General features: G+C 49.0%; 1 protein-coding gene across 5 annotated transcripts in view; it reads left to right on the top strand.

Annotated features, from left to right (window-relative positions):
- CAPN1 (calpain 1) overlaps window positions 1-24,384 on the top strand; it is a 30,114-nt gene extending 5,730 nt beyond the window's left edge. For all 5 annotated transcript variants that reach the window (XM_009246161.3, XM_009246160.4, XM_009246158.4 and 2 more), the window contains 16 exon segments: window positions 279-362; window positions 997-1,082; window positions 1,456-1,530; window positions 1,628-1,788; window positions 17,639-17,814; window positions 18,132-18,143; window positions 18,886-19,097; window positions 19,203-19,242; window positions 20,459-20,524; window positions 20,609-20,666; window positions 21,728-21,792; window positions 22,251-22,319; window positions 22,420-22,498; window positions 22,738-22,854; window positions 23,216-23,274; window positions 23,662-24,384. In XM_009246161.3, the coding sequence (XP_009244436.1) occupies window positions 279-362; window positions 997-1,082; window positions 1,456-1,530; window positions 1,628-1,788; window positions 17,639-17,814; window positions 18,132-18,143; window positions 18,886-19,097; window positions 19,203-19,242; window positions 20,459-20,524; window positions 20,609-20,666; window positions 21,728-21,792; window positions 22,251-22,319; window positions 22,420-22,498; window positions 22,738-22,854; window positions 23,216-23,274; window positions 23,662-23,688 (1,386 nt within the window). In that variant the 3' untranslated portion in view covers window positions 23,689-24,384.
- Window positions 24,385-24,762: the final 378 nt, after the last annotated feature.

The following is a 24,762-nucleotide window of genomic DNA, read 5'->3' as shown; positions in this document are numbered from 1 at the left end:
CTGGCCAGTAGCAGTGTCAGCGGGGTGCCTGGGCTCCCCCGTCCCAGTGGCAGCATTGGTGGGGTACCCAGGCTACCCCTCTCCAAAAGAGCAGCATCTATATGTGGGGGTGCCTATAGGTGCGGGTGATGAACTAGGTGGGATCGGGGTCCCTGCTTGCTTCTCCTAGCAACTATTGTATGTGCAAGTGGGAACATCCAAGACCCTGAGTGCTGGGGGCTCATCTGATAGGGTGGGGGGACCTAGCCACTGACCACAGTGTGTGCCTCTTTCTGCAGATCTCCAGCGTTCTAGACATGGAGGCCATCACCTTCAAGAAGCTGGTGAAGGGCCACGCCTACTCTGTGACCGGGGCCAAGCAGGTACTGCCCTGGGTGGGGCCTTCCCTGCAGGGCGGTTCCTGCCCCTGGCCTGTCCTTGCCTCTCTGGCACCTGACCAGGGCTGTGGAAGGTGCTGGCTCCTCCTTTCCCCTCCTGCAGCACCTTATCTCTCTTCTGGGGACACCCATCTGAGATGCCTATCATGTCCTGCCCTGACTGACTAGTTCATGTGTGCAGCTGCCTGCCTCCAGGAGGACAGGCTTCATCTGGGTGCTGAGCAGGGCTTGGAGAGGATGAGGGTATGGGAGGCGGAGTGTTAAAGTGCGTGCATGGGCCAGGTGCAGTGGCTCACACCTGTAATCTCAACACTTTGGGAGGCTGAGGTGGGCAGATCACCTGAGGTCAGGAGTTCGAGACCAGCCTGGCCAACGTGGTGAAACTCTGTCTCTACTAAAAATACAAAAACTAGTAGGGCGTGGTGGCAGGTGCCTGTAATTCCAGCTATTTGGGAGGCTGAGGCAAGATAATTGAATTGCTTGAACCCAGGAGGCAGAGGTTGCAGTGAGCTGAGATCGCACCACTGCACTCCAGCCTGGGTGACAGAGCAAGACTCTGTCTCAAAAAAAAAAAAAGTGCCTGCTGGAAGCTAGCACTGACAGGAGCTCTGGCAAATAGGTGAACTACCGAGGCCAGATGGTGAGCCTGATCCGGATGCGGAACCCCTGGGGCGAGGTGGAGTGGACGGGAGCCTGGAGTGACAGGTGAGGGGCAGTGGGCACTGTCTGGGGTGCCTTGGGGAAACTGTTAGGTGCCCCGACATTTCTGCTCGGGGCTCTACCAGGCCTGGCTGGACTCAGGATTGAGCAGAGGGGCCCATCTTCACGCGACTGGGTCTTGGGGACTGCTCTGACAAATCTCAGGCCGTGCGGGCCCCTGTGCCCAGCTGTCAGGTGTGTGCAGGGCGTCAGACTGGCCCTGATGAGACCACCCCCTAGAAGCGGAACCTTGGGGCTTGACCTTGAGGAGGCCACCTGGGCTGGGCCGGGGGAAGACAGGCCAGGGTAGACAGGCCCCAGGGACAGAGGCCAGGCAGGTCAGTGCCCACCAGCCCTGGCAGAGCCCTGCTCCTCACAGCTCCTCAGAGTGGAACAACGTGGACCCATATGAACGGGACCAGCTCCGGGTCAAGATGGAGGACGGGGAGTTCTGGTGAGCGCCCCTTCCCCTTCTACCCCACCTCTCCACCCCTACACATCAGCTCTGTGCCCTGACGGGCTGTGCCTCACCTGTGCACCTCCTCCCTCAGGATGTCATTCCGAGACTTCATGCGGGAGTTCACCCGCCTGGAGATCTGCAACCTCACACCCGACGCCCTCAAGAGCCGGACCATCCGCAAATGGAACACCACACTCTACGAAGGCACCTGGCGGCGGGGGAGCACCGCGGGGGGCTGCCGGAACTACCCAGGTGCACAGGGGCGGGCTCTGGGTCTTGCTGCTTCCTGGCTTAGGGGCTCTGAAGGCACGTCATCTCACTGAGCCTCCGTTTCCTCACTTGCGAGATATAGGCTGATCTCTTGAATTTGCTTTGAGGAGTAAAATATTAAATGTCCTCGTAAATTTTAAAGAGGCATGCTTGACTCACCGTCCTGGGGCCTGAGCCCAGGGTGCTCATGAGGGGCGAAGATCTTGTGGCAATCCAGCCACCTGCCTGTCACTCCTTTCCTGGGCCCTTCCCTCCTGCCTTCGCTTCTTTTTTTTTTCAGACAGAGTCTCACTCTGTCGCCCAGGCTGAACTGCAGTAGCGTGACCTGGGCTCACTACAACCTCCATCTCCCGGATTCAAGCAATTCTCCTGCCTTAGCCTCCCGAGTAGCTGGGATTACAGGCAACTACCACACTCAGCTAATTTTTGTATTTTTAGTAAAGGCAGGGTTTCTCCATGTTGGCCAGGCTGGTCTCGAACTCCTGACCTCAGGTGATCCGACCACCTTGGCCTCCCAAAGTGCTGGGATTACAGGCATGTGCCACTGCGCCAGGTCCCTTCTGCCTTCTCTTGCCATCTTTCCCTGGGCTTCTAGATCCATGTGGCCGATGGGGGCCACAGCCTGGCCTCTCAGTTCCTTGTCACTCTCACCTGCAGCATGCTTTTTCTCTACCTTAGCTCAGCCCGCCACCATGAGGGCACCAGAGCTGCCTTGCCTTGCAAACACCCGCTCTCTGACCTCCATCTTCGACTCTTTCCACTCCCTTAGTCTTCAACCCCTGGACCAAGCCAGTCTGTTGAACCCACCACTTGTGTACCATCCTGCCTCTCCCATCTTGCCTTCTCTCCTTACCTAGGTTAGAGCTATCATTTTAATCTTGTTCCTACAAACACTTTCAGTCCCCTGGCCCCTGTCTCCCATCATCTGGCACAAAACCCATCCTAGTGGAACCCAGCTCTCCACTGGCTTGGGAACCATTGAGTGTGGCAGGAGAGAAATCACATAACCGATGCCATATTTTCCCTGTAAATTCATAGCCACAAATCTCAAATGAGCATTTTCCATGATCCCCAGCAATTTCACTACTGGTTAGTAACGTTTCCACTCTCACCCTGACTTCTCCCCACTGTTACTCTCACCTTCGGGCCTGGCCTTGCACTTCATTGAAAAGATAGACTTCATCCTGCAGGACACCTTGTGTTCCCACCTCCAAATCCCCCAGCCTTCTGCACCTGTGCCTGTGTCCTCGTTGCCTCCCCACCTGCGACAGTGGCAGAACAGTCCCTGCTCATGGGGACCCCCACCTCTGCTCTGGATCCCATTCTCCCTCACCTCTGAAAGCATTTGCTCCTTCATCTGTCACCTCTCTCTCCAGTGTCATTATGGAGAGTCCTCTGTCTTAACACAAAGCAACCCTCTCGACCCCACTTCCCTGTTCATTTCTCCGCCCTCCTTCAAAGCACAATTTATCAGGAATTGCCATACTCCCTGTTTCCTTTCTCACTTCTGCTTCATTGCTTAACCCTTCCCAGTCCAGCTTCATCCCTACTATGCTGCTAAAACCACCCTTTCAAAGGTCCCTTTTACAGCTTTGGCCTTGCCAGATCCGCCGCTGCTCTGTTCTCCTGTGCTGCATCCTCAGCACGGCTCCCTGCCCTCTGTTTTGAAGCATTCTTCTCCCATGTAGGGATCCAATTTCAGTCTTTCCCCAAATAGATAACCACCGTTCCCTGTACCATTTATTGAGAAATACATCATCTCGTCTCTCCCCAGCAGCACTAGCGCCCTCACCTAGTCCCGAGGTATGTGTTGGTCTGTTTCTGGATTCACCATTCTGTCCCTGGGTCTATCCCTCTGCCACTAACACATTGAAACCATTACTATAGATGTGTAAGTCCTGCTGTTGGACAGGGCGAATTCCTTCTTCAAGAGTCTCTTAGCTGTTTTTTTTTGTTGTTTTGTTTTTGTTTTTGTTTTTATTTGAGACAGAGTCTTGCTCTGTTGCCCAGGCTGGAGTGCAGTGGCGCGATCTCGGCTCACTGCAACCTCCGCCTCCTGAGTTCAAATGATTCTTCTGCCTCAGCCTCCTGAGTAGCTGTGATTACAGGTGCCCGCCGCCACAGCCAGCTAATGTTTGTATTTTTAGTAGAGACGGGGTTTCACCATGTTGGCCAGGCTGGTCTCAAACTCAAGTGACCCGCCTGGCTTGGCCTCCCAAATTGCTAGGATTACAGGCGTGAGCCACTGCATCTGTCTTAGCTGTTCTTGTCCTTTGTTTTTCCAAATGAATTTTAGAATCAGTTTACCAAGTCTTTTGAAAAACCATTTTGAGATTTTAATTTGGAATTACATGAAACCTACAGACCAATTTGGGGAGAATTGACATTTTTATAATTTTAAGTCTCATCCAAGGATGTGGTGTTTCTCTTCATTTATTTTGGCCTTTAATGTCTTTCAATAGAATGTTGTATTTTTTATCATAAAGAATTTATACATCTCTTGAGATTTAATGCTAGGTACACTATAATTTTGTTTCTATTACAAATAGTATGTTCTTAAAAATTACATCTCCTAAGTGATCTTGTTGCTCATACGATAACATGCATTTGACCTTTTAGATGTATTTTTTATATCCAGCAAATTTTTTAAAACTCTAATTAATCTTACTGATTCATCTGTATGTATTTTTTGGCACAATCTTAGCTCACTGCACCTTCTGCTTCCCTGGTTCAAGTGATTCTCGTGCCTCAGCTTCCCGAGTAGCTGGGATTACAGGCGTGCGGCACCATGCATGGCCAATTTTTGTATTTTTATTTAGAGACGGGGTTTCACCATGTTGGCCAGGGTGGTCTCGAACTCCTGACCTCAGGTGATCTGCCTGCCTTGGCCTCCCAAAGTGCTGGGATTACAGTGAGCCACTGCGTCCAGCCCTTTTTGGTTTTCTAATTAGGAATATAGATAATGACAGATTGTTTCTTCTTTTCTAATTCTTACAACTTTTGTTACTTTTTCTTGTCTAATATGCTGCCTAGAACTGTAGAGCTTCCTGCTCTTGTTCCTCCCTTTTTTTAATTTTTATTTTTAGGAGCAACCCTATTAACTAAGCCTCACTCTTAAAGGGGAAGTTTTCACCACTAAGTACCTTTCTAATCTAGGTTTTTTTGTGGATACCTTTTATCAGACTAATGAAGTTTAATATTGTTAAATACTTTTAATTGTCTATATTATGATGATAGTATGCTTTTTTCTTTTATTTATTAAAATGGTCCCAGGAGTCTGTGAACAGCTTGGGCAATACAGTGAGACCTCATCTCTACAAAAAATTTTAAAAATTAGCCTGGTATGGTGGTACACGCCTGTAGTCCCAGCCACTCAGGAGGCTGAGGAGGGAGGATCATTTGAGCCAGGGCGGTAAAAGCTACAGTGAGCCACGTTTGCGCCACTGCACTCCACCCTTGGCAACAGAACATGACCCTGTTTAAAAAAAATAAAATGGTAAATTGTATTTGTTGCTTTTCTAATGTTAAATCAACTTTACATTCTTGAGATAAAAACAACATGGTCATGAGTGACATTTGCCTGTTATTTTCCTTTCTCATACTGACCATACTGGTATCAGTGCTATATGTTCGTCCTGTACAGTGAGGTGGGAAGTAGCCTCTCTTTTTCTGTTTCCTAGAAGAGTTTACCTAAGATGGGAGTGATTTGTTGCTTGAATGGTTGGTAGAACTTGTCTGTAAAGCTGTCAGGCTTGCTTTTTTCTTTGTATGAAGATTAATGACATTCAGTATTGAAAGTTAAAGGTTATAGAATTGTTCAGATTTTCTGTTTCTTGAGCCGATTTTGATGAGTTGTATTTTCTTTTTCTTTTTTTTAAGACAGACAGGGTTTTTTAGAGACAGGTTACTCACTGCAACCTCGAACTCCTGAGCTCAAATCCTGCCTCAGCCTCCTGTGTAGCTGGGACTACACAGGTGTGAGCCTCTATGATTGGCTAATTTTTTATTTTTATAGAGATGGGGGTCTCACTATGTTGCCCAGGCTTATCTCGAATTCCTGGGCTCAAGTGATCCTCCCGCCTTGGCCTCCCAAAGTGCTGAGATTACAGGCATGAGCCACTGTGCCCAGCCCTGAGTTGTATTTTCTAATAATTTATTCTTTGCATATGTTTTCAAAGTTATTAGCACAAAGTTATCCTTAATATACTCTTTTTTTTTTTTTTTTTTTTTTTGAGACGGAGTCTCGCTCTGTCGCCCAGGCTGGAGTGCAGTGGTGCCATCTCAGCTCACTGCAAGCTCCACCTCCCGGGTTCACGCCATTCTCCTGCCTTAGCCTCCCGAGCAGCTGGGACTACAGGTGTCCACCACCACACCTGGCTAATTTTTTTTTTTTGTATTTTTAGTAGAGACGGGGTTTCACCATGGTCTCGATCATCTGACCTTGTGATCCTCCTGCCTTGGCCTCCCAAAGTGCTGGGATTACAGGCGTGAGCCACTGCACCCAGCCCCCCCTTAATATACTCTTATGTCTCGTGTATAATAATGTCCCCTTTTTATGCATGGGATTGCTCATTTGCATTGTCTCTTTTGTCTTTATTAATCCTGCAAGAAGTTTGTCAATATAAATCTTTACAAAGAAATGACTTTTGGCCAGGCGTGCTCAGGAGATCGAGACCATCCTGGCTAACACAGTGAAACCCCATCTCTACTAAAAATACAAAAAATTAGCCGAGCGTGGTGGCAGGTGCCTGTGGTCCCAGCTGCTCGGCAGGCTGAGGCAGAAGAATGGTGTGAACCTGGGAGGTGGAGCTTGCAGTGAGCCGAGATCGCGCCACTGCACTCCAGCCTGGGCAACAGAGCGAGACTCCATCTCAAAAAAAAAAAAAAAAAAAGAAATGACTTTTGACTTTGTTGGTCCTTTGTATAGTATTTCTTTTTCTTTTATTACTTTTACTTACTTATTTATTTAGAGATGGGGTCTTGCTCTATTGCCCAGGCTGGAGTGCAGTGGCACAATCCTAGTCCTCTGATCCTAGGTCACTGCAGCCTAAATTCCTGGCTCAGGTGATCCTCTCACTTCAGCCTCCCAAGTAGCTGGGATTGTACGTGTGTGCCACAGTGCCTGGTAGTATTTTTTTCCTATATCATTAATCTTTACTGTTTATTATCTCATTCCTTCTATTTTCTTTGGATTTTTTTTTTTTTTTTTTTTTTTGAGACAGAGTCTTACTCTGTCACTTACGCTGGAGTGGTGTGATCTCGGCTCACTGAAACCTCCACCTCCTGGGTTTAAGCGATTCTCTTGCCTCAGCCTCCCAAGTAACTGGAATTACAAGCATGCGCCACCATGCCCGACTAATTTTTTTTTTGTATTTTTAGTAGATACCAGGTTTCACCATGTTGGCCAGGCTGGTCTTGAACTCCTGACCTCAACTGATCCGCCCCGCTCTGGGCTCCCAAAGTGCTAGGATTACAGGCGTGAGCCACCACGCTCGGCCTGGATTGATTTTTTGACTTTATTTTATAACTTCTTAAATTAGATGCTTATTTCGTTAATTTAGATTTTTAAAATTTAAGCAACTAAAGTGATAAATTTTCTTTTAAGTACATCCTTCATTAAGTTACACAGTTTTGATACATAGTGTTTTTGAAAATTGTGAATGAATATAATTCACACACCAGAAAATTTGCACTTTTAATGTGTGAAATTTAGTGGTTTTTAGTGTACCCACAGTGTTGTGTAAGCATTACCGTTATCCAGAGCGTTTCTTCACCCCCTCCCCTGAAAATCATGTGACTATTGGCCGTCACTTTCTATCCCTTTCTCCCTAGCAACCATGAATCTACTTTTTATCTCTATAAATTTACCTATTCTGAATTTTTTTGCTTTAGCATAATGTTTTCAAGTTTCATTTATGGTGTAGAAGTACTTCATCTCTTTTTTATGGCAGATTAACCTTCCATGATATGGATATGCCACATCAGTTGATGGACATTTGTGTTATTTCCAGTTTTTGGCTATGTGAAGAATGTTCCTGTGAACATTCATGTGCATGCGTTTGAACATATGTTTTCAGTTCTCTGGGGCCTATAACTAGGAGTGAAATTGTTGGGCCATAGGGTAATTCCATGTTTAATTTTTTGAGGAACTGCCAATTGTCACCATTTTATATCCCCACCAACAATGTGTGAGGGTTCCGATTTCTCCACATCCTCTTCAACACTAGTTATTGCTCTTCTTTTGATTATAGCCATCCTAGTGGGTGTGAAGTGGTATCATGAAGTTTTTTGGTTTTTTTTTTTGAGACCCGGTCTTGCTCTATCACCTAGGCTGAAGTGTAGTGGCGCGATCTCAGCTCACTGCAACCTCTGCTTCCCAGGTTCAAGTGATTCTCCTGCCTCAGCCTCCCTTAGTCCCTAGCTGGGACTACAGGTGCACACTGCCACGCCCAGCTAATTTTTGTATTTTTAGTAGAGACAGGGTTTCACCCTTCAGACCAGCCGTGTTGGTCAGGCTGGTCTCAAACTCCTGACCTCGTGATCTGCCCACGTCAGCCTCCCAAAGTGCTGGGATTACAGGTGTGAGCCACCGCGCCTGGCCAGTTTTCTGAATTTTTAAAATCATGAACTGATGTGCTTTTTGTGCATCAATTGAGATGATCGTTTGAGGTTTTTTTCCCTTTCATTCTATTAATGTGGTATATTACATTGATCGATTTTCCTTTGTTGAACTACCCTTGCATTCCTGGGATAAATCCCACTTCATCATGGTGTATATTCCTTTTAATATACTGTCAGGTTGGGTTCATAGCTTTTTTTGGGAGGGGGTGGATTTTTGCATCTATATTCATAAGTGATATTGGTCTGCAATCTTCTTTTCTTATGGTGTCTTTATCTGGCTTTAAGGTAATGCTGGCGTCCTGGGATGAGTTAGGAAGTGTCCACTCATCTTCAGTTATTTAGAAGAGTTTGAGGATTGGTGTTAATTTGTCTTTAAATGTTTGGTGGAATTTTGAAACCATCTGGTCCTGGACATTTCTTTGGTGAGAAGTTTTTTGTTGTTGTTGATTCAGCCTTTTTATTATTATAGGTCTATTTAGATTTTCTATTTTTCCTAGGTCAGTTTTGGTGGTTTGTTTCTTTCTAGGAATTTGTTCTTTTTGTCTATATTATCTAATTTATTATCATATAATTGTCCATAGTAGTTCCTTGTAATCTTTTTATTTTTGTTAGGTTGGTAGTAATGTTCCTCTTTAATTCCTGATTTTAGTAATTTGAGTCCTCTGTCTTTTCTCCTGTTTAGGCCAGGTAAAGAATTGTCAATTTTGTTGAGCTTTTCAAAGAACTAACTATTGGTTTTATTGATTTTTCTTTATTGTTTATTTTCTATTTCATGTATTTGGACTTTAATCTTTATTATTTCTTTTCTTCTGCTTGCTTTGGGTTCAATTTGCCCATTTTCCTTTTTCTTAAATCCCAAGAACCAGTGAATGTTCATTTTCTAGTTTCTTCTTTTTAATTTAATAAATCAATTTTTTATTTGATATATCATAGTGGAACATATTTTTGGGGTACATGTGATATTTTGATAACGTATACAATGTGTAATGATCAAATCAGGGTAATTGGGATCCATTGCCTCAAACATTTATCTTTTCTTTGTGTTGGAGACATTACAATTCTTCTCTTCCAGCTATTTTGAAATATACAATAAACTATTGTTAACTATAATTTCCCTGCCTTACTGTCAAATACTAGAACTTATTCCTTCTATTTAACTGCCTTTTCTAGTTTCTTAAGGTGGAAATTTAGGTTATTGATTTGATAGCTCTCTCTTTTAATATATGTACATTTTTCATGGCCATGCTATGTAATTTCTCATTACCATTATCATCTCTTTCCGATAAACTAGTTATTTTAGAAGAGTGTTTTTTAAAACTTAAAAAAATTTCTAACAATTTTCTTGTGGTAAAAGAATGTGACCTACGTAAGATCATAGCTTTGAAGTGAACAGAAGCTGGTGCTATGGCTCAGTGTATGATGAATTTTCATAAAGCTTCCTTCGTTCTTGAAAAGACTGGCTAACAAATTGTGACTGTATTTTAAATATGATATTTAAATATCATATTTAAATATGATAATTAGCTTAACTCACACTGAGCCTATGAGGCAGGAACTATTATTATCCTTATCTTAGGGATAATAAAGAAACTGAGGCACAGAAAGATTTAAGCAACTTGATGAAGTCACTGATCTATGAAGTGGCAAAATTGGGATTTGAACCCAGGCAGAGGGATCCTGAAGTCTGTTCTCTCAGCCAGTATGCTATTCTCTGAGTACTAGGGGGATTGTTCTATAATTGTCCATTATATCAAACTTATTGTTTTGTCTTCTTAATCTATCAATTACTGAAAGAAAGAAAGATGATAAAAATCTTACAACATCCTAATGGCTTTGCCAATTTCTCTCTGTATTTCTATCAATTATTTTTCATTATATATTTTGAGCTATGATATTTGGTACATCACATTTAGAATTCTTATAAGCACCTAGTGAATTAAACATTTTTAAAAATCTAGTGACCACCTTCATCTCTCATAATTATTTTTACTTTCAAGTCTATTTCAGCCAATATTTCTATAGCTAATTCAGGGGTTTTTTTGTTGAATTTTTAAAATATATCTTTTTATACTGTTTGATGTCCAATCTTTCTATAGCCCAATGTTTTGTTTTCTTGTAAACAGCACTAGCCAGCTTTTTAGTAATCCAGTTTGAAAAATTTTGTCCACACTGGGCACGGTGGCTCACGCCTGTAATCCCAGAACTTTGGGAGGCCCAGGTGGACGGATCACCTGAGGTCAGGAGTTCGAGACCAGCCTGGCCAACATGGTGAAACCCCATCTCTACCAAAAATACAAAAATTAGCTGGGCAAGGTGGGTGGGTGCCTGTAATGCCAGCTACTCGGGAGACTGAGGCAGGAGAATCACTTGAACCTGGGAGGCGAAGGTTGCAGTAAGCCAAGATTGCACCATTGCACTCCAGTCTGGGTGAAAAGAGCAAAACTCTATCTGAAAAAAAAAAAAAGACAAAGGAATATTTTGTCCTTTGACTAGAGAGTTTAGTTCATTTACACTCACAGTGATTAATGCTGTATTTATTTCAGCTGACTTACTGTGTTTACTTATTTTCTGCTTGTCTTTCCTGTCATGCTGCCTTTTGTATTGAGTTCCTGCTTTTCTCTCTACTAGTTTTTTTCTCTGTGAGTTTGAAAGACATAAGAGTTTGCTTAATACCTACTGAAGTTAGTTAATCAGTGTCTTTTTTTTTTCTCTGAGACAGGGTCTGGCTCTGTCACCCAGGCTGGAGTGTGGTGGCGTGATCTCAGCTCACTGCAACCTCTGCCTCCTGGGCTCAAGCCATCCTCCCACCTGAGCTTCCCGAGTAGCTGAGTGGTACTACAGGCGCACACCACCATGCCTGGCTAATTTTTGCACTTTTTTGGTAGAGATGGGGTTTTGCTCTGTTACCCAAGCTGGTCTCAAACTCCTAGCTCAAGCCATCCACCTGCCTCGGCCTCCCAAAGTGCTAGGATTACAGGCGTGAGCCACTGTACCCAGCCCTAATCAATGACTTTACCCTCCTCTTGAACAATGCATAAACCTTAGAAATTCAGCTTGAATCACCCCATTCCTTTGTTTTTTATGCTATGGTGGGCTAGTATTTTAATTCTAAAGTTTTTTTTCCTGCCATAATTTAAACATCATCATGATTTGAGATAGCCCATGTTATCTGGATTACCCACAAAATAACAGTATTTTTGTTCAGCATTCTCAGACCTTTCATCTGAGATCATTTTCCATCCACCCGAAACATATCCTTTTGTATTTCCTTTGTTTTGTTTTCTTTTTGAGAAAGCTTGATCTCCTGGTCTCAGGTGAGCCTCCCACCTCAGCGTCTCAAGTAGCTAGGACTACAGGCACATGCCACCATGCCCAGATAATTTTTTTTTGCGGGGGGATTGGGGGGAGTTGACAGAGTCTCGCTCTGTCGCCCAGGCTGGAGCGCAATGGCGTGATCTCCTCTCACCGCAACCTCTGCCTCCCAAGTTCAAGCGATTCTTCTGCCTCAGCCTCCCAAGTAGCTGGGATTCTAGGTGTGCACCACTACACCCAGCTAATTTTTGTATTTTTAGTAGAGATGGGGTTTCACCATGTTGACCAGGCTAGTCTCGAACACCTGGCCTCAAGTGATCCACCCTCCTCAGCCTCCCAAAGTGCTGGGGTTACAGGCGTGAGCCACCACACCCAGCCCCAGGTTAGTCTTGAACTCCTGGGTGCAGGTGATCCTCCTTCCTTCACCTCTTAAAGTGCTGGGATTACAGGCATGAAGTACCACACCTGGCCCTTTTTGTATTTTTATTTTTTTTTTAGCAAGGGTCTGTTGGTTATGAACTTTCTCAGTGTTTGTCTAAAATGCCTTTATAGTGTGCTCATTCTTGACAGTTCTCTGGATATAGAATTTTGGCTTGACATTATTTTCAGCCTCTCGAAGACACTATTATTCCTTGTTCTGCTTCCATCATCCCGTGTGAGCCAGGAGTCTGTCTACCTTGCCTTCTGGAAAAAATCTTAATTTTTTTTTTCTTTCATACTATACTATTCACCATGATGTGTGGAGGTATGGATTTCTTTTCATTCTGCCTTGAATGTATTGAACTTCCTGGCTATGAATTGATAAGTTTCAACAATTCTAGAAAATTTGTAGTCATGATCTTTGAGAATATCACCTCCTTCCCACTCTCTGTATATTCTAATCAAATCTAAACTGGACCTTCTCACTCAATCCTCTCTTTCTCTTAACCTTGCTTTTAGATTTCCCATCTCTTAGTGTCTCTGGATTGCATTCTGGGTTGTTCCTTCAGCTCCTTTCTCAGTTCACTAATTTTCTTTTTTGCTCTGTCAAATCTGTTGGTTATTTCTTCCAAGAACTTAATTTCAATTTTAAAAATTTTATTTCTAGAAGATGTAATGGATCTTTTCAAATCTGTTCATTTTTGCTCAAATTTCCAAACTTTTCATTTATTTCTTTAAATATAGTAAGCATAGTCTTTTATTCTGTGTCTGATAAGGTCAATATCTGAAGTCTTAGTGGTCAGTTTTTGTCCACTGTGGCTGCTGCTCAGTTATCACACCTTGTTTGCTTGTGAGATCTCTGCCTTGTTTGGCCTAGAAGTTCACACGTGAGAGAGTTCTTTGAGTCCTCAGATAAAGTTAAATTGCTCCGGGGTGTTTCTGCTAGTCACCTGGAATGCCACCAATCCAGAACACCTTTTTCGTTCTTTTTTATTTATTTACTTATTTTTTGAGACAGAGTCTTGCTCTGGCTGGAGTGCAATGGCATAATCTCAGCTCACTTCAGCCTCGACCTCCCAGGCTCAAGGAATCCTTCCACCTCAGCCTCCCCAGTAGCTGGGACTACAGGCACACACCACCATGCCCAGCTAATTTTTGTAGAGATGGGGTTTTACCACCTCACCCAGGCTGGTTTTGAGCTCCAGGACTCATGCGATCTGTCTGCTTCAGCCTTCCAAAGTACTAGGATTACAGGCATCAGTCTGAGTCACCACACCCAGCCTTGTTCTTTTTTTTTTTGAGATGGAGTCTCACTCTGTCGCCCAGGCTGGAGTGCAGTGGTGTGATCTCCGCTCACTGCAACCTCTGCTCCCCAGGTTTAAGCAATTCTCTGCCTCAGCCTCCTGAGTAGCTGGGATTACAAGCGTGTGCCTGTGCCACTACATCTGGCTAATTTTTTGTATTTTTAGTAGAAACGGGGTTTCACCATCTTGGCCAGGCTGGTCTTGAACTCCTGACCTCGCGATCCACCCACCTTGGTCTCCCAAAGTGCTGGGATTACAGGAGTGAGCCACCGCACCCAGCCGCCTTGTTCTTTTTTTGAGACAGGGTCTCAATCTGTCACCCAGGTTGGAATGCAGTGGTGCAATCATAGCTCACTGCAGCCTCAGCCTTCTGGGCTCAAACTATCCTCCCAAGTAGCTGGGACTATGATAGAGACACACACCACACGCCCAGCTAACTTCTTACATTTTTTGTAGAGATGGGGTCTTGCTAGGTTGCCTAGGTGGGTGTTGAACTCCTGGGCTCAAGTGATCCTCCCACCTCAGCCTCCTGATTTACCTGGGACTACAGATCCATGCCACCATGCCTGGCTCATTTTTTTTTTTTTTTTTTTTTTTTTGAGACGGAGTCTGGCTCTGTTGCCCAGGCTGGAGTGCAGTGGCGCAATCTCAGCTCACTGCAAGCTCCGCCTCCCGGGTTCATGCCATTCTCCTGCCTCAGCCTCCCAAGTAGCTGGGACTACAGGTGCCCACCACCACGCCCGGGTAATTTTTTTATTTTTAGTAGAGACGGGGTTTCACTGTGTTAGCCAAGATGGTCTTGATCTCCTGATCTCGTGATCCGCCCGTCTCAGCCTCCCAAAGTGCTGGAATTACAGGTGTGAGCCACTGCGCCCGGCCGTCTGGCTCATTTTCTTACTTTTTGTAGTGATGGGGTCTCCCTATGTTGCCCAGGCTGGTCTTGAACTCCTGGGCTCAAGCAGTCCTCCCACCTCGGACTCCCAAAACGCTGGGATTACAGTCCATCAGCCACTGTGCCTGGTGCAGGACGCTTTTAAAACTAAATTATCTTCTTAAGGTTTCACAGGCAGTGTGAATTAAAACTGAAAGGTCATGTGAAGGCTGGCTTGAGGTTATTTTTTCCTTCCCTCCAGGGAGGTTTAATTTTCTTTCTTTCGTTTTTTTTTTTTTTTTTTGAGACGGAGTCTCGCTCTGTCACCCAGGCTTGAGTGCAGTGGCGCGATCTCGGCTCACTGCAAGCTCTGCCTCCCAGGTTCACGCCATTCTCCTGCCTCAGCTTCCCGAGTAGCTGGGACTACAGGCACCTGCCACCACGCCCGGCTAATTTTTTTGTATTTTTAGTAGAGACAGGGTTTCACCGTGTTAGCCAGGATGGTCTCGATCTCCTGACCTCGTGATCCACCTGTCTTGGCCTCCCAAAGTGCTGGGATTACAGCCGTGAGCCACCGCGCCCGGCTTTTTTTTTTTTTTTTGAGACACGGTCTTGGTCTGTTGCCCAGGCTGGAGTGAAGCGGCATGATCTTGGCTCACTGCAACCTCCACCTCCCGGGTTCAAGCGATTCTCCTGCCTCATCCTCCCGAGTAAGTGGGACTACAGATGCCCACCACCATGCCTGGCTAATTTCTGTATTTTTTCAGTAGAGAATGGGTTTTACCATGTTGGCCAGGCTGGTCTCAAACTCCTGACCTCAAATGATCCATCCGCCTCGGCCTCCCACAGTGCTGGGATTACAGGCGTGAGCCACTGCGCCCAGCCTAATTTTCTTTCATACTTAATTGCTGACATTCCTGATGGGGGTTCCGGTTTAATTGCAGGAACCTCCTGTTGGATTCTCTCCCTCAAGTAGATCTTTATCATCTGCTTCTGTACCCCGGGGTTCAGGGGTCTACAGAAGCCCTGTAGCGTTATTTACCTTGCAGGGTTCCTACTTTCTATTTTTAAAAAATATCTTTATTGATATTTAATTCACATACCATACAAGTCACCTATTTAAAGTTGCAATTTATATATACTATTAAATATACACTTTAAATATACTATTAAATATACAATTTAAATATACTGAGGTATATTACGATTTATTTTATTTATTTATTTATTTGTTTGTTTATTGAGACGGAGTCTTGCTCTGTCGCCCAGGCTGGAGTGCAGTGGCCAGATCTCGGCTCACTGCAACCTCTGTCTCCTGGGTTCAAGCACTTCTCCTACCTCAGCCTTCCAGGTAGCTGGGATTATAGGCACCTGCCACCACAGCCACCTAATTTTTGCATTTTTAGTACAGACGGGGTTTCACCACATTGGCCAGGCTGGTCTCAAACTCCTGACCTTAGGTGATCCAGCTGCCTTAGCCTCCCAAAGTGCTGGGATTACAGGTGTGAGCCACCACACCTGGCCATATATTATGATTTAAATATACTATTAAATATACAATTTAAATATACTATTCAAAGTATATTCACAGAGTTGTGCAACCATCACCACATCAATTTTAGAACATTTCATTATCCCAAAAACAAATGAGGTACTCCTTAGCCATGACTCCCCAGCCCTCCCGGCAGCCCTGGCAACCACAAATCTACTTCTTATCTCTATGGATTTGCCTATTGGAATATTTCCTGTGAACAGGATCATATAATACATGGTCCTTTGTAGCTGGCCTTTTTCACTTAGCGTAATGTTTGCAAGGTTCCTCCATGTTGTAGCATGGATCAGAATGTTGTTCCTCTTTGTTGCCAAATAATATCCCATTGTTTGGCTCTATATTTTGTATATTCACTCTTCAGTTGATGGATAATTGGGTAGTTTCATCCACTCAGCTGTTATAAATAATGCAGCCATTAACATTCTCTCTCTCTCTCTTTTTTTTTGAAATGGAATCTTGCTGTCTTGCCCAGGCTGGAGTGCAGTGGCACGATCTCAGCTCACTGCAACCTCCGCCTCCCAGGTTTAAGCGATTCTCCTGCCTCAGCCTCCCAAGTAGCTGGGACTACAGGCATGGGCCACCATGCCCGGCTAATTTTTGTATTTTTAGTAGAGGTGGGATTTCACCATATTGGCCAGGCTGGTCTCAAAACTCCTGACCTCAAGTGATCCGTCTGCCTGGGCCTCCCAAAGTGCTGGGATTACCGGTGTGAGCCACCGTGCCCTACCACACTCTTATGAACAAGCCTTTGCATGGACACGTTTTCATTTCTCTTGGGTATAGAGCTCGGAGGAATTTCTGGGTCATATGAAGCTCTGTGTTTAACCTTTTGAGAAACTGCCAGAATGTTCTTCGGAGCAGCTGCAACATTTTACATTCCCGCCAGCATCCTGTGAGGTTCCCATCCCTCCACATCCTCACCCAAGTTGTTATTATCTTTATTATTATTATTATTATTGTTGTCAATGGAGGGCAGGGGATGCAGTGGCTTATTAGTGCCTTTAAAAATAAGTTTTGCAGTTTACCGTTCTATCCCGCACTGGGTTGTTTTAGTCAAGAGGGTTCTTTAGGCAGCAAAATCACCCAACTGCCAGAAATGCAAGCCCCTGCCTTCCCTTGCTGGCTGGCTGTGGCCTCCTGTCGGACCCCTGCTTTTTCTCTTGCCCTCTTCTAAGTTGTTGTCCACGCAGCACTCGAGCCACCTTTTAGAGTCCTAATACAGTCACATCCCTCCTTGCTGCAACCTGTGGGAGGGTCCTTACCCTTTGCTTCAGTCCACACGCCGTAGCCCCTGGCCGGCTCCTGCGAGCTCTGCGGCCTCCCTGGATCTCTGTGTTCCCTAGAGCCTCCGTAGGTGCTCCCTGTCCGCAGATGCGTGGGGCCCTTCCCCACCTCTGCTCTGGGGTGCCCTCCGCCTGGCTTCTGCTTGTCAGCAGCTTCCCAAGGCCGCCCCTTCGGGTCTCAGCGCATAGGTCCCCTACTCTGATCTACTCCTGCTTGCTTTGTTTTTGCATTTGCTCTGCTCGCTAACCTAACGGACTTGCTCAGACTTAAGCCTCTAGTTTCCAAATGCAGGCCATGAGGGCATGGACCGAGCCTGGCCCAGCCTGCCCATCACCCTGCATGTTCCAGGTGCTCAGTAATATTTCTTGAATGAATGAATGCGTGCACAGGGACGTGCTAAGGAGACTTGGGGGCCACTTGGCTCTGCCCCGCCCTGCCTCTGATCCCCGCCTCCTCACCTGCCCGCAGCCACCTTCTGGGTGAACCCCCAGTTCAAGATCCGGCTGGATGAGACGGATGACCCGGACGACTACGGGGACCGCGAGTCAGGCTGCAGCTTCGTGCTCGCCCTTATGCAGAAGCACCGTCGCCGCGAACGCCGCTTCGGCCGCGACATGGAGACTATCGGCTTCGCGGTCTACGAGGTGAGCAGGGTGGATCCCCGGTGGATCTCACTGAGCAGGCGGAGGACCTGGCGCCCCCGACCCGCAGTGCAGGCGGGCGTCCGCCAGGGGGCGCCAGGGGCCATGCCGTTCCCCACAAATTCTTCTCCACTCCCCCGCCATCCTGAGGGCTGGGAAATCTGTGGTGCAGGGACCAGATCTGGGTCCCCAGGGCCCTGCCTTCTGCCTCCTTATCCCATCAGTCCCATCTAAGAACTCAAGACCTCTGCCCAGCACGCACTGTGACCCCGCCCTGGGACAAACACACATCTCTGACTTCCCCTGTCTCTCTATTGCAGGTCCCTCCGGAGGTAGGTGTTGGCACCATGACCCACCTGCAGTCACACACCCCTGATGGTGCCAGAGGGGAGCAGCCCAGTGGCAAACCCACCCTGACCTGGAGAGCTAAGAAGTCACCTTGTTTCACTGCTTGAAAAATGCTTCTCCCCACCTGTTCAGTGGGCAGAGCAAACATTGCTCTCCTGAGGGTCAGCACAGGTAGTCAGTGAGGGAGCTGGATTTGAGCCCTGGTCCTCAGAGCCCCCGTCTGACATGTACATACGAGGCTCTTCTTGCCTTGCCATCTACACCAAGTAACTGCCAACTAGGGCGGTCCAGCAATGTCAGGAGCAGGACATTAGACAGGCTGAGAGTTCTGTACCCTTGAGCAGTTGCTTAAGCTCCAAGCCTGTGTTTGTGTCTGTAAAATGGGTGTAATAGCAGAACAGCAAATGAGGTGCCGAGTACCCTGCAGTGCCTGACCTGGGGAAAGCTCCCAGTGATAATAATGACAGTGTTATTGAAACACATGCCTAGTCTGCAGTCCGGTGCTCCTCTCCTCTACCCTCTGCAGTGAGTAGGGTTGTTACAGTTTACAGATGACGAAACTGAGGCAAAATGTCTTGTTAGGGTCACACAGGCTGTGAGTGAGCCATGCCCCAGCTCTCCAGCCCCTTGGCCAGGACAAGGAGCCTGGAGTCTGGGTCTGGGGGCGGCCCCTGAGGGTGGGCTGAGTGGGCAGCTGCAGCCCTGCTCCCTCCTCCCTCCCACCAGCTGGCGGGCCAGCCGGCCGTGCACTTGAAGCGTGACTTCTTCCTTGCTAATGCATCTCGGGCGCGCTCAGAGCAGTTCATCAACCTGCGAGAGGTCAGCACCCGCTTCCGCCTGCCACCCGGGGAGTATGTGGTGGTGCCCTCCACCTTCGAGCCCAACAAGGAGGGCGACTTCGTGCTGCGCTTCTTCTCGGAGAAGAGTGCTGGGACCGCGTGAGTCATGGACCGGCCCCTGCCACTCTCCCCTCTCCCAGCCTCCCCGCTCAGGCCCTCTGCTGTCCCCCTCTGACTGGCTCCTTTCCCCCCCACTCTCTGCAGGGAGCTAGATGACCAGATCCAGGCCAATCTCCCCGACGAGGTACGTGGTCCCACCCCACCAGGCCCCGTCCTCCTCTCTTCCTCACCCCTGGGTGTGTGATGGGGACCCAGGTGTCCTGTCCTCTGAGTTCCTGCTAACAGGGAAGATCCCCTCCTGGCGGAAGCCATAGGAATAGTGCTAATCCCTCATCCGCCCAGCACTTTACAGTTTGCAGAGGACCTGTGATACTAATGGCACAGGCCCTGAGCTCTCACCTGGTGGTGGGTTTGTGCTGAGCACTTCACCTGTGTTACCTCATTTCCTCTCCACATCAACCCTGTCCGGGTCTTGTTACCATACCTCCTCTGAATGGGAAATTCAGGTTCACAGAGGTTAGGGAACTTGCCTGAGGCCATACAGTAGGGATCCAAACTCTTGCCTTTTTTTTTTTTTTTTGAGACAGTCTCACTCTGTCACCCAGACTGGAGTGCAATGGTGTGATCTCGGCTCACTGCAACCTCTGTCTCCCAGGTTCAGGTGATTCTCCAGCCTCAGCCTCCTGAGTAGCTGGGATTACAGGTGCATGCTGCCATACCTGGCTAATTTTTGTATTTTTAGTAGAGACAGGGTTTCACCATGTTGGTCAGGCTGGTCTCGAACTCCTGATCTCAGGTGATCCACCCACCTCGGCCTCCCAAAGTGCTGGGATTACAGGCATGAGCCACTGCACCTGGCCCAAACTCTTGCCTTTTACTCACTGAGCTGAATAGCACCCCCTTCATTTAGGTCACATGAGTCCTGGGTGTGGGGCAGGGCAGGGCAGGAATGAGATTCCCTTTTCACAGGTTAGAAGTGAGACTCAAGCCGGGTGGCTCACGCCTGTAATCCTAGCACTTTGAGAGGCTGAGGTGGGCAGATCACCTGAGGTTGGGAGTTCGAGACCAGCTTGGCCAACATGGCAAAAACCCATCTCTACTAGAAATACAAAAATTAGCCGGGCATGGTGGTGGGCACCTGTAATCCCAGCTACTCAGGAGGCTGAGGCAGGGAGAATGGCTTGAGCCCGGGAGGCGGAGGTTGCAGTGAGCTGAGATCGTGCCACTGCACTCCAGCCTGGATGACAGAGCAAGATTCCATTTCAAAAAGAAAATAAAAGTGAGGATCAGAGAAGCGAAGTGACTTGTAGCAGATATGCAGCCTCAGCCCTCCCTCCAGCTGCCTCCACATGGGCAGGGCCGGGGCCTCTCTTACCTGCTTTCTCCCCTTCTCGGTCCAGCAAGTGCTCTCAGAAGAGGAGATTGATGAGAACTTCAAGGCCCTCTTCAGGCAGCTGGCAGGGGAGGTAGGTTGGGGCATGGCGGGTTGGGAGGGGCCTGTGAGGGGCAGTCCTCTCCTGGGGCAGATGCCACCTCCTCTCTCTCCCCAGGACATGGAGATCAGCGTGAAGGAGCTGCGGACAATCCTCAATAGGATCATCAGCAAACGTGAGTCCCGGCAGGGCTGCTCCACCACCCCACCATTTCTTCCACATCAGAATCCAGGCTCCTGCTCACACACTGAGCTGAACCCCATCCCTTGGTCTGCACGAGTCGGGGAATCTTCCAGTTTTTCTGAGCCCAGTTCCCTGTCATTTCCATCCCATACTCCTCCTCCTGACCTGCCGTCCTGATAATCCCTGTGCTCGGGTGCTGTGCCTTTGTGGGATTAGAAGCACAGCCTGGCCAGGCACAGTGGCTCACACCTGTAGTCCCAACACTCTGGGAGGCCGAGGCAGGAGTCGCTTCAGCCCAGGAGTTCAAGACCAGCCTGGACGATATGGAGAGACCCTGTCTCTGCAAAAAAGTACAAAAATTAGCCGGGCGTGGTGGCATGCATCTATAGTCCCAGCTACTCAGGAGGCTGAGTTGGGAGGATGGCTTGAGCCCAGGGAGGTTGAGGCTGCAGTGAGCTGTGATCACATCAGTGCACTCCAGCCTGGGCAGCAGAGCAAGACCCTGTCTCAAAAAAAAAAAGCAGGAGCAGCACCTTAGTGCCAAAGAAAAGTCTACCTTTCCTCCCAAAGCCTCCTGGGCCAGGCTGAGTGGCTTGGGGAATACCACGTGACTGGCTTCCCTCCCCAGGGCAGACAACTGCTGGCATCCCATCCGCTCCCCTCCCCTTTGCTGCCACTGACCTCTATCCACACGGTTTCCTTAACCAGAGCCTCTTTCCTCCTCTCCTCTGCTAGTGAAGCACTGCTTACCCTCCTAGCCTGCAGCAAGCCCTGCCCTGCCCCATCTTTCTACCCAATTTCGTGCTCTTCTGTTTCACACTCATTTCTTTTTACTTGGGACTAATTGTGGCTGTTGGGACTTTGGCTTGATTGCTAAAATACTTTACTTGTACTTCCTGATGATACAAACAATCCTGCCCACTTCCTCTGCCAGATATTGCACCCACTCGTCAGGATTTGTGCGTCCTTGACTCTGCCCCACCCAGTGCTCCCAGCAGGGGCAGGTGCAGGAAGCTCGCTAGGTGGAGATGTTGGAATTGGTTTTTCTTGCAGACAAAGACCTGCGGACCAAGGGCTTCAGCCTAGAGTCGTGCCGCAGCATGGTGAACCTCATGGATGTATCCTTCCATTTGTTTTTTTCTCCTGAGTGGGATTTTGGGTGGAGGTATCGGTGCTGGGAGAACTGTGCCAGGACAGCGCAGAGAATGGGACAGAGCCATGTGGAGTGTGGACACACAGTGCCCCATGCTCAGATGTCTCCCTGGACATCTTCCTGTTGGTTGGGAGGGAGAAACTGAGGCACAGACCTGTGTCAGGTGAAAGGCGGAGCAAGACCTGGGTCCCCATTGACCCTGAGGCTGGTGCTGTTTCGGACCCCTCCCCAGCCCACTCCACTGCAGCCCAGCTCAGAGAACGAGGCGAGCCCGGCTGTGGGCTGACTGCACATGGCTTTTGCTGCTTCTCCTCACCCAACCCCAAGTCGGCTTGCTGGCTCGGCCGTCTCCCCTTCTGCACAGTTGCCCACTCTCCCATGCCTGGTCTAAGTGATGGAATTTCCTTCTTAACGGCCACCCAGCGTGATGGCAATGGGAAGCTGGGCCTGGTGGAGTTCAACATCCTGTGGAACCGCATCCGGAATTACCTGGTAGGTTGTCCCCACTCACCTCAGTCACGCAGGTGCAGGCCGGGCAGGTGGGAAGGGCCGGGTGACTCAGCCTGGCCCTCACCCTCTGCCCCCACCCCAGTCCATCTTCCGGAAGTTTGACCTGGACAAGTCGGGCAGCATGAGTGCCTACGAGATGCGGATGGCCATTGAGTCGGCAGGTGAGACTCCAAAGCTGATGGCACCTGTGGGGCCCGAGACAGGTAGCCCCACTGCTCCTATGCTCCAGGCCCTTGTCCCTGGGGTGCTAGTGGTGATGTGCTAACAGCCATCTTGTCCTTTTCCCCACGGTTAGTAGCACCCTGCCTAGCCCCAGCCCCCTCCTGGGGACCCAACCCCTCCCACATCCTGTTGGGCAGGGGCTGCGCCTCCCTGACCTTCACTCACTCTCTTGGACCAGGCTTCAAGCTCAACAAGAAGCTTTACGAGCTCATCATCACCCGCTACTCGGAGCCCGACCTGGCGGTCGACTTTGACAATTTCGTGTGCTGCCTGGTGCGGCTAGAGACCATGTTCCGTGAGTATCCCCAACCACCTCCCACCCTCCAGCTCTGTCCCAAACGCGTCCCCCAGGAGCTGGGGGGAATGACAGATGGGTGAATTAGCAGATACAGGCCAGTGCTGTGGGTGTGTGCCAGAGAGGCCTGGGTCTGGGTTTGGAGGGCCCTGGCTGAGTGCCAGGAGAGTCGGGGAGGGAGGGAGTCGACAGTGGCTTCTCAGGCAGCAGGAAGGGGTGAAGCTTCCCAGCTTCAAGGGATGTCAGCTTGCGGTACTGTGGGGAGGTAGAGAGGGACCAGGCAGGAAGGGGGCCAGGCCTGGCCCTGTGTGAATATCCCACTGAGTTTTCAGCCCTATATCACCTTTTCTTGAACACACAGGATTTTTCAAAACTCTGGACACAGATCTGGATGGAGTCGTGACCTTTGACTTGTTTAAGGTGGGAACCTCCCTGGGCCCATGGTGGGGGAAGAGTTCCAGGTGATAGAGTTTTCTTATCTGGCCAGTGTTCCCTGTCCTTTCCTGGAAATAAGCCTGGGCCTCAGAGCCAACGCTGAAGGCCGGGCCATCTGAATCCTGAAAGGCTGGGGTGGGGGTGTCTGGATTCTGGGAAAGGAGCAGGAGGGGAGGCCCAGGCCCTTGGAGGCCCCTATGGGAGCAACACTCCTGTTTCCCGGGGGTGGAGGAGGTAAGAAAGTAACCCGTCCATGAGGTCCCTGAGGTGGCTCCTGAGCTGTGGAGTTGGGGGCTGGACCTGGGGTTTGTGTGGGGAAGAAGCCAGGGAGCCATTTCTGGGGCCCCGGCCGACCTGCCTGCTCTCCCGCAGTGGTTGCAGCTGACCATGTTTGCATGAGGCAGGGACTCGGTCCCCCTTGCCGTGCTCCCCTCCCTCCTCGTCTGCCAAGCCACGCCTCCTACCACACCACACCAGGCCACCCCAGCTGCAAGTGCCTTCCTTGGAGCAGAGAGTCAGCCTCGTCCTCCCGTCCCCTCTCCTCCCAGCCACCATCGTTCATCTGCTCCGGGCAGAGCTGTGTGGCCCCTGCCTGCGCCAGCCATGGGCTCGGGATGGACTCCCTGGGCCCCTCCCATTGCCAAGCCAGGAAGGCAGCTTTCGCTTGTTCCTGCCTCGGGACAGCCCCAGGTTTCCCCAGCATCCTGATGTGTCCCCTCTCCTCACTTCAGAGGCCACCCACTCAGCACCACCGGCCTGGCCTTGCCTGCAGACTATAAACTATAACCACTAGCTCTACGTAGTCTGCAGTCCAGGCGTGTGGAGCCACCTCCCGGGGCTGGGAACGCCTGTGCCTTCCTGCACCGAAGCCAACGCCCCCTCTGTCCTTCCCTGGCCCTGCTGCCGACCAGGAGCTGCCCAGCCTGTGGGCGGTCGGCCTTCCCTCCTTCGCTCCATTTTTGTATTAGTGATTTTAAAGGGGACTCTTCAGGGACTTGTGTACTGGTTGTGGGGGTGCCAGAGGCACTAGGCTTGGGGTGGGGCGGTCCCGTGTTCCATATAGAGGAACCCCAAATAATAAAAGAAAAGGCCCCACATCTGTCTGTGATGTGTTTCTCCCCAGCCTACTGCCTGGAGGGCACCTGCAGGCCTCAGCCCATGGGGGCAGCTCGTGGCCTCAGCTCACCCCTCCCCTCCAACCCCTCCATCTCCTTCCCCTTGACCCTGAAGCTTGAACCCCTACTGGAGTACTGGGTATCTGGGCAAGGCCACCCCAGGCCCTGGGAGGTTGGGAAGGAGGGGCTCTAGCTGCAGGGACAGGGCCACACAGCTGAGGTCCCACATGGCTCTGCTGATCCTACGTGCTCTCCCCGCCACCCAGGAGGCCTGACCCCTACCTTTCTTGCACACTTTGGCCGGTTGAGGTGAGGCTCTGGCTGAAACTCAAACCTCTACTTAGCACACACCCGGCCC

Source organism: Pongo abelii, chromosome 9 (genome assembly GCF_028885655.2).
Source record: "Pongo abelii isolate AG06213 chromosome 9, NHGRI_mPonAbe1-v2.0_pri, whole genome shotgun sequence".
NCBI lineage: Eukaryota > Metazoa > Chordata > Mammalia > Primates > Hominidae > Pongo > Pongo abelii.
The sequence above is the reverse complement of the archived record's forward strand: the minus strand, read 5'-3'. Positions and strand labels throughout refer to the sequence as shown.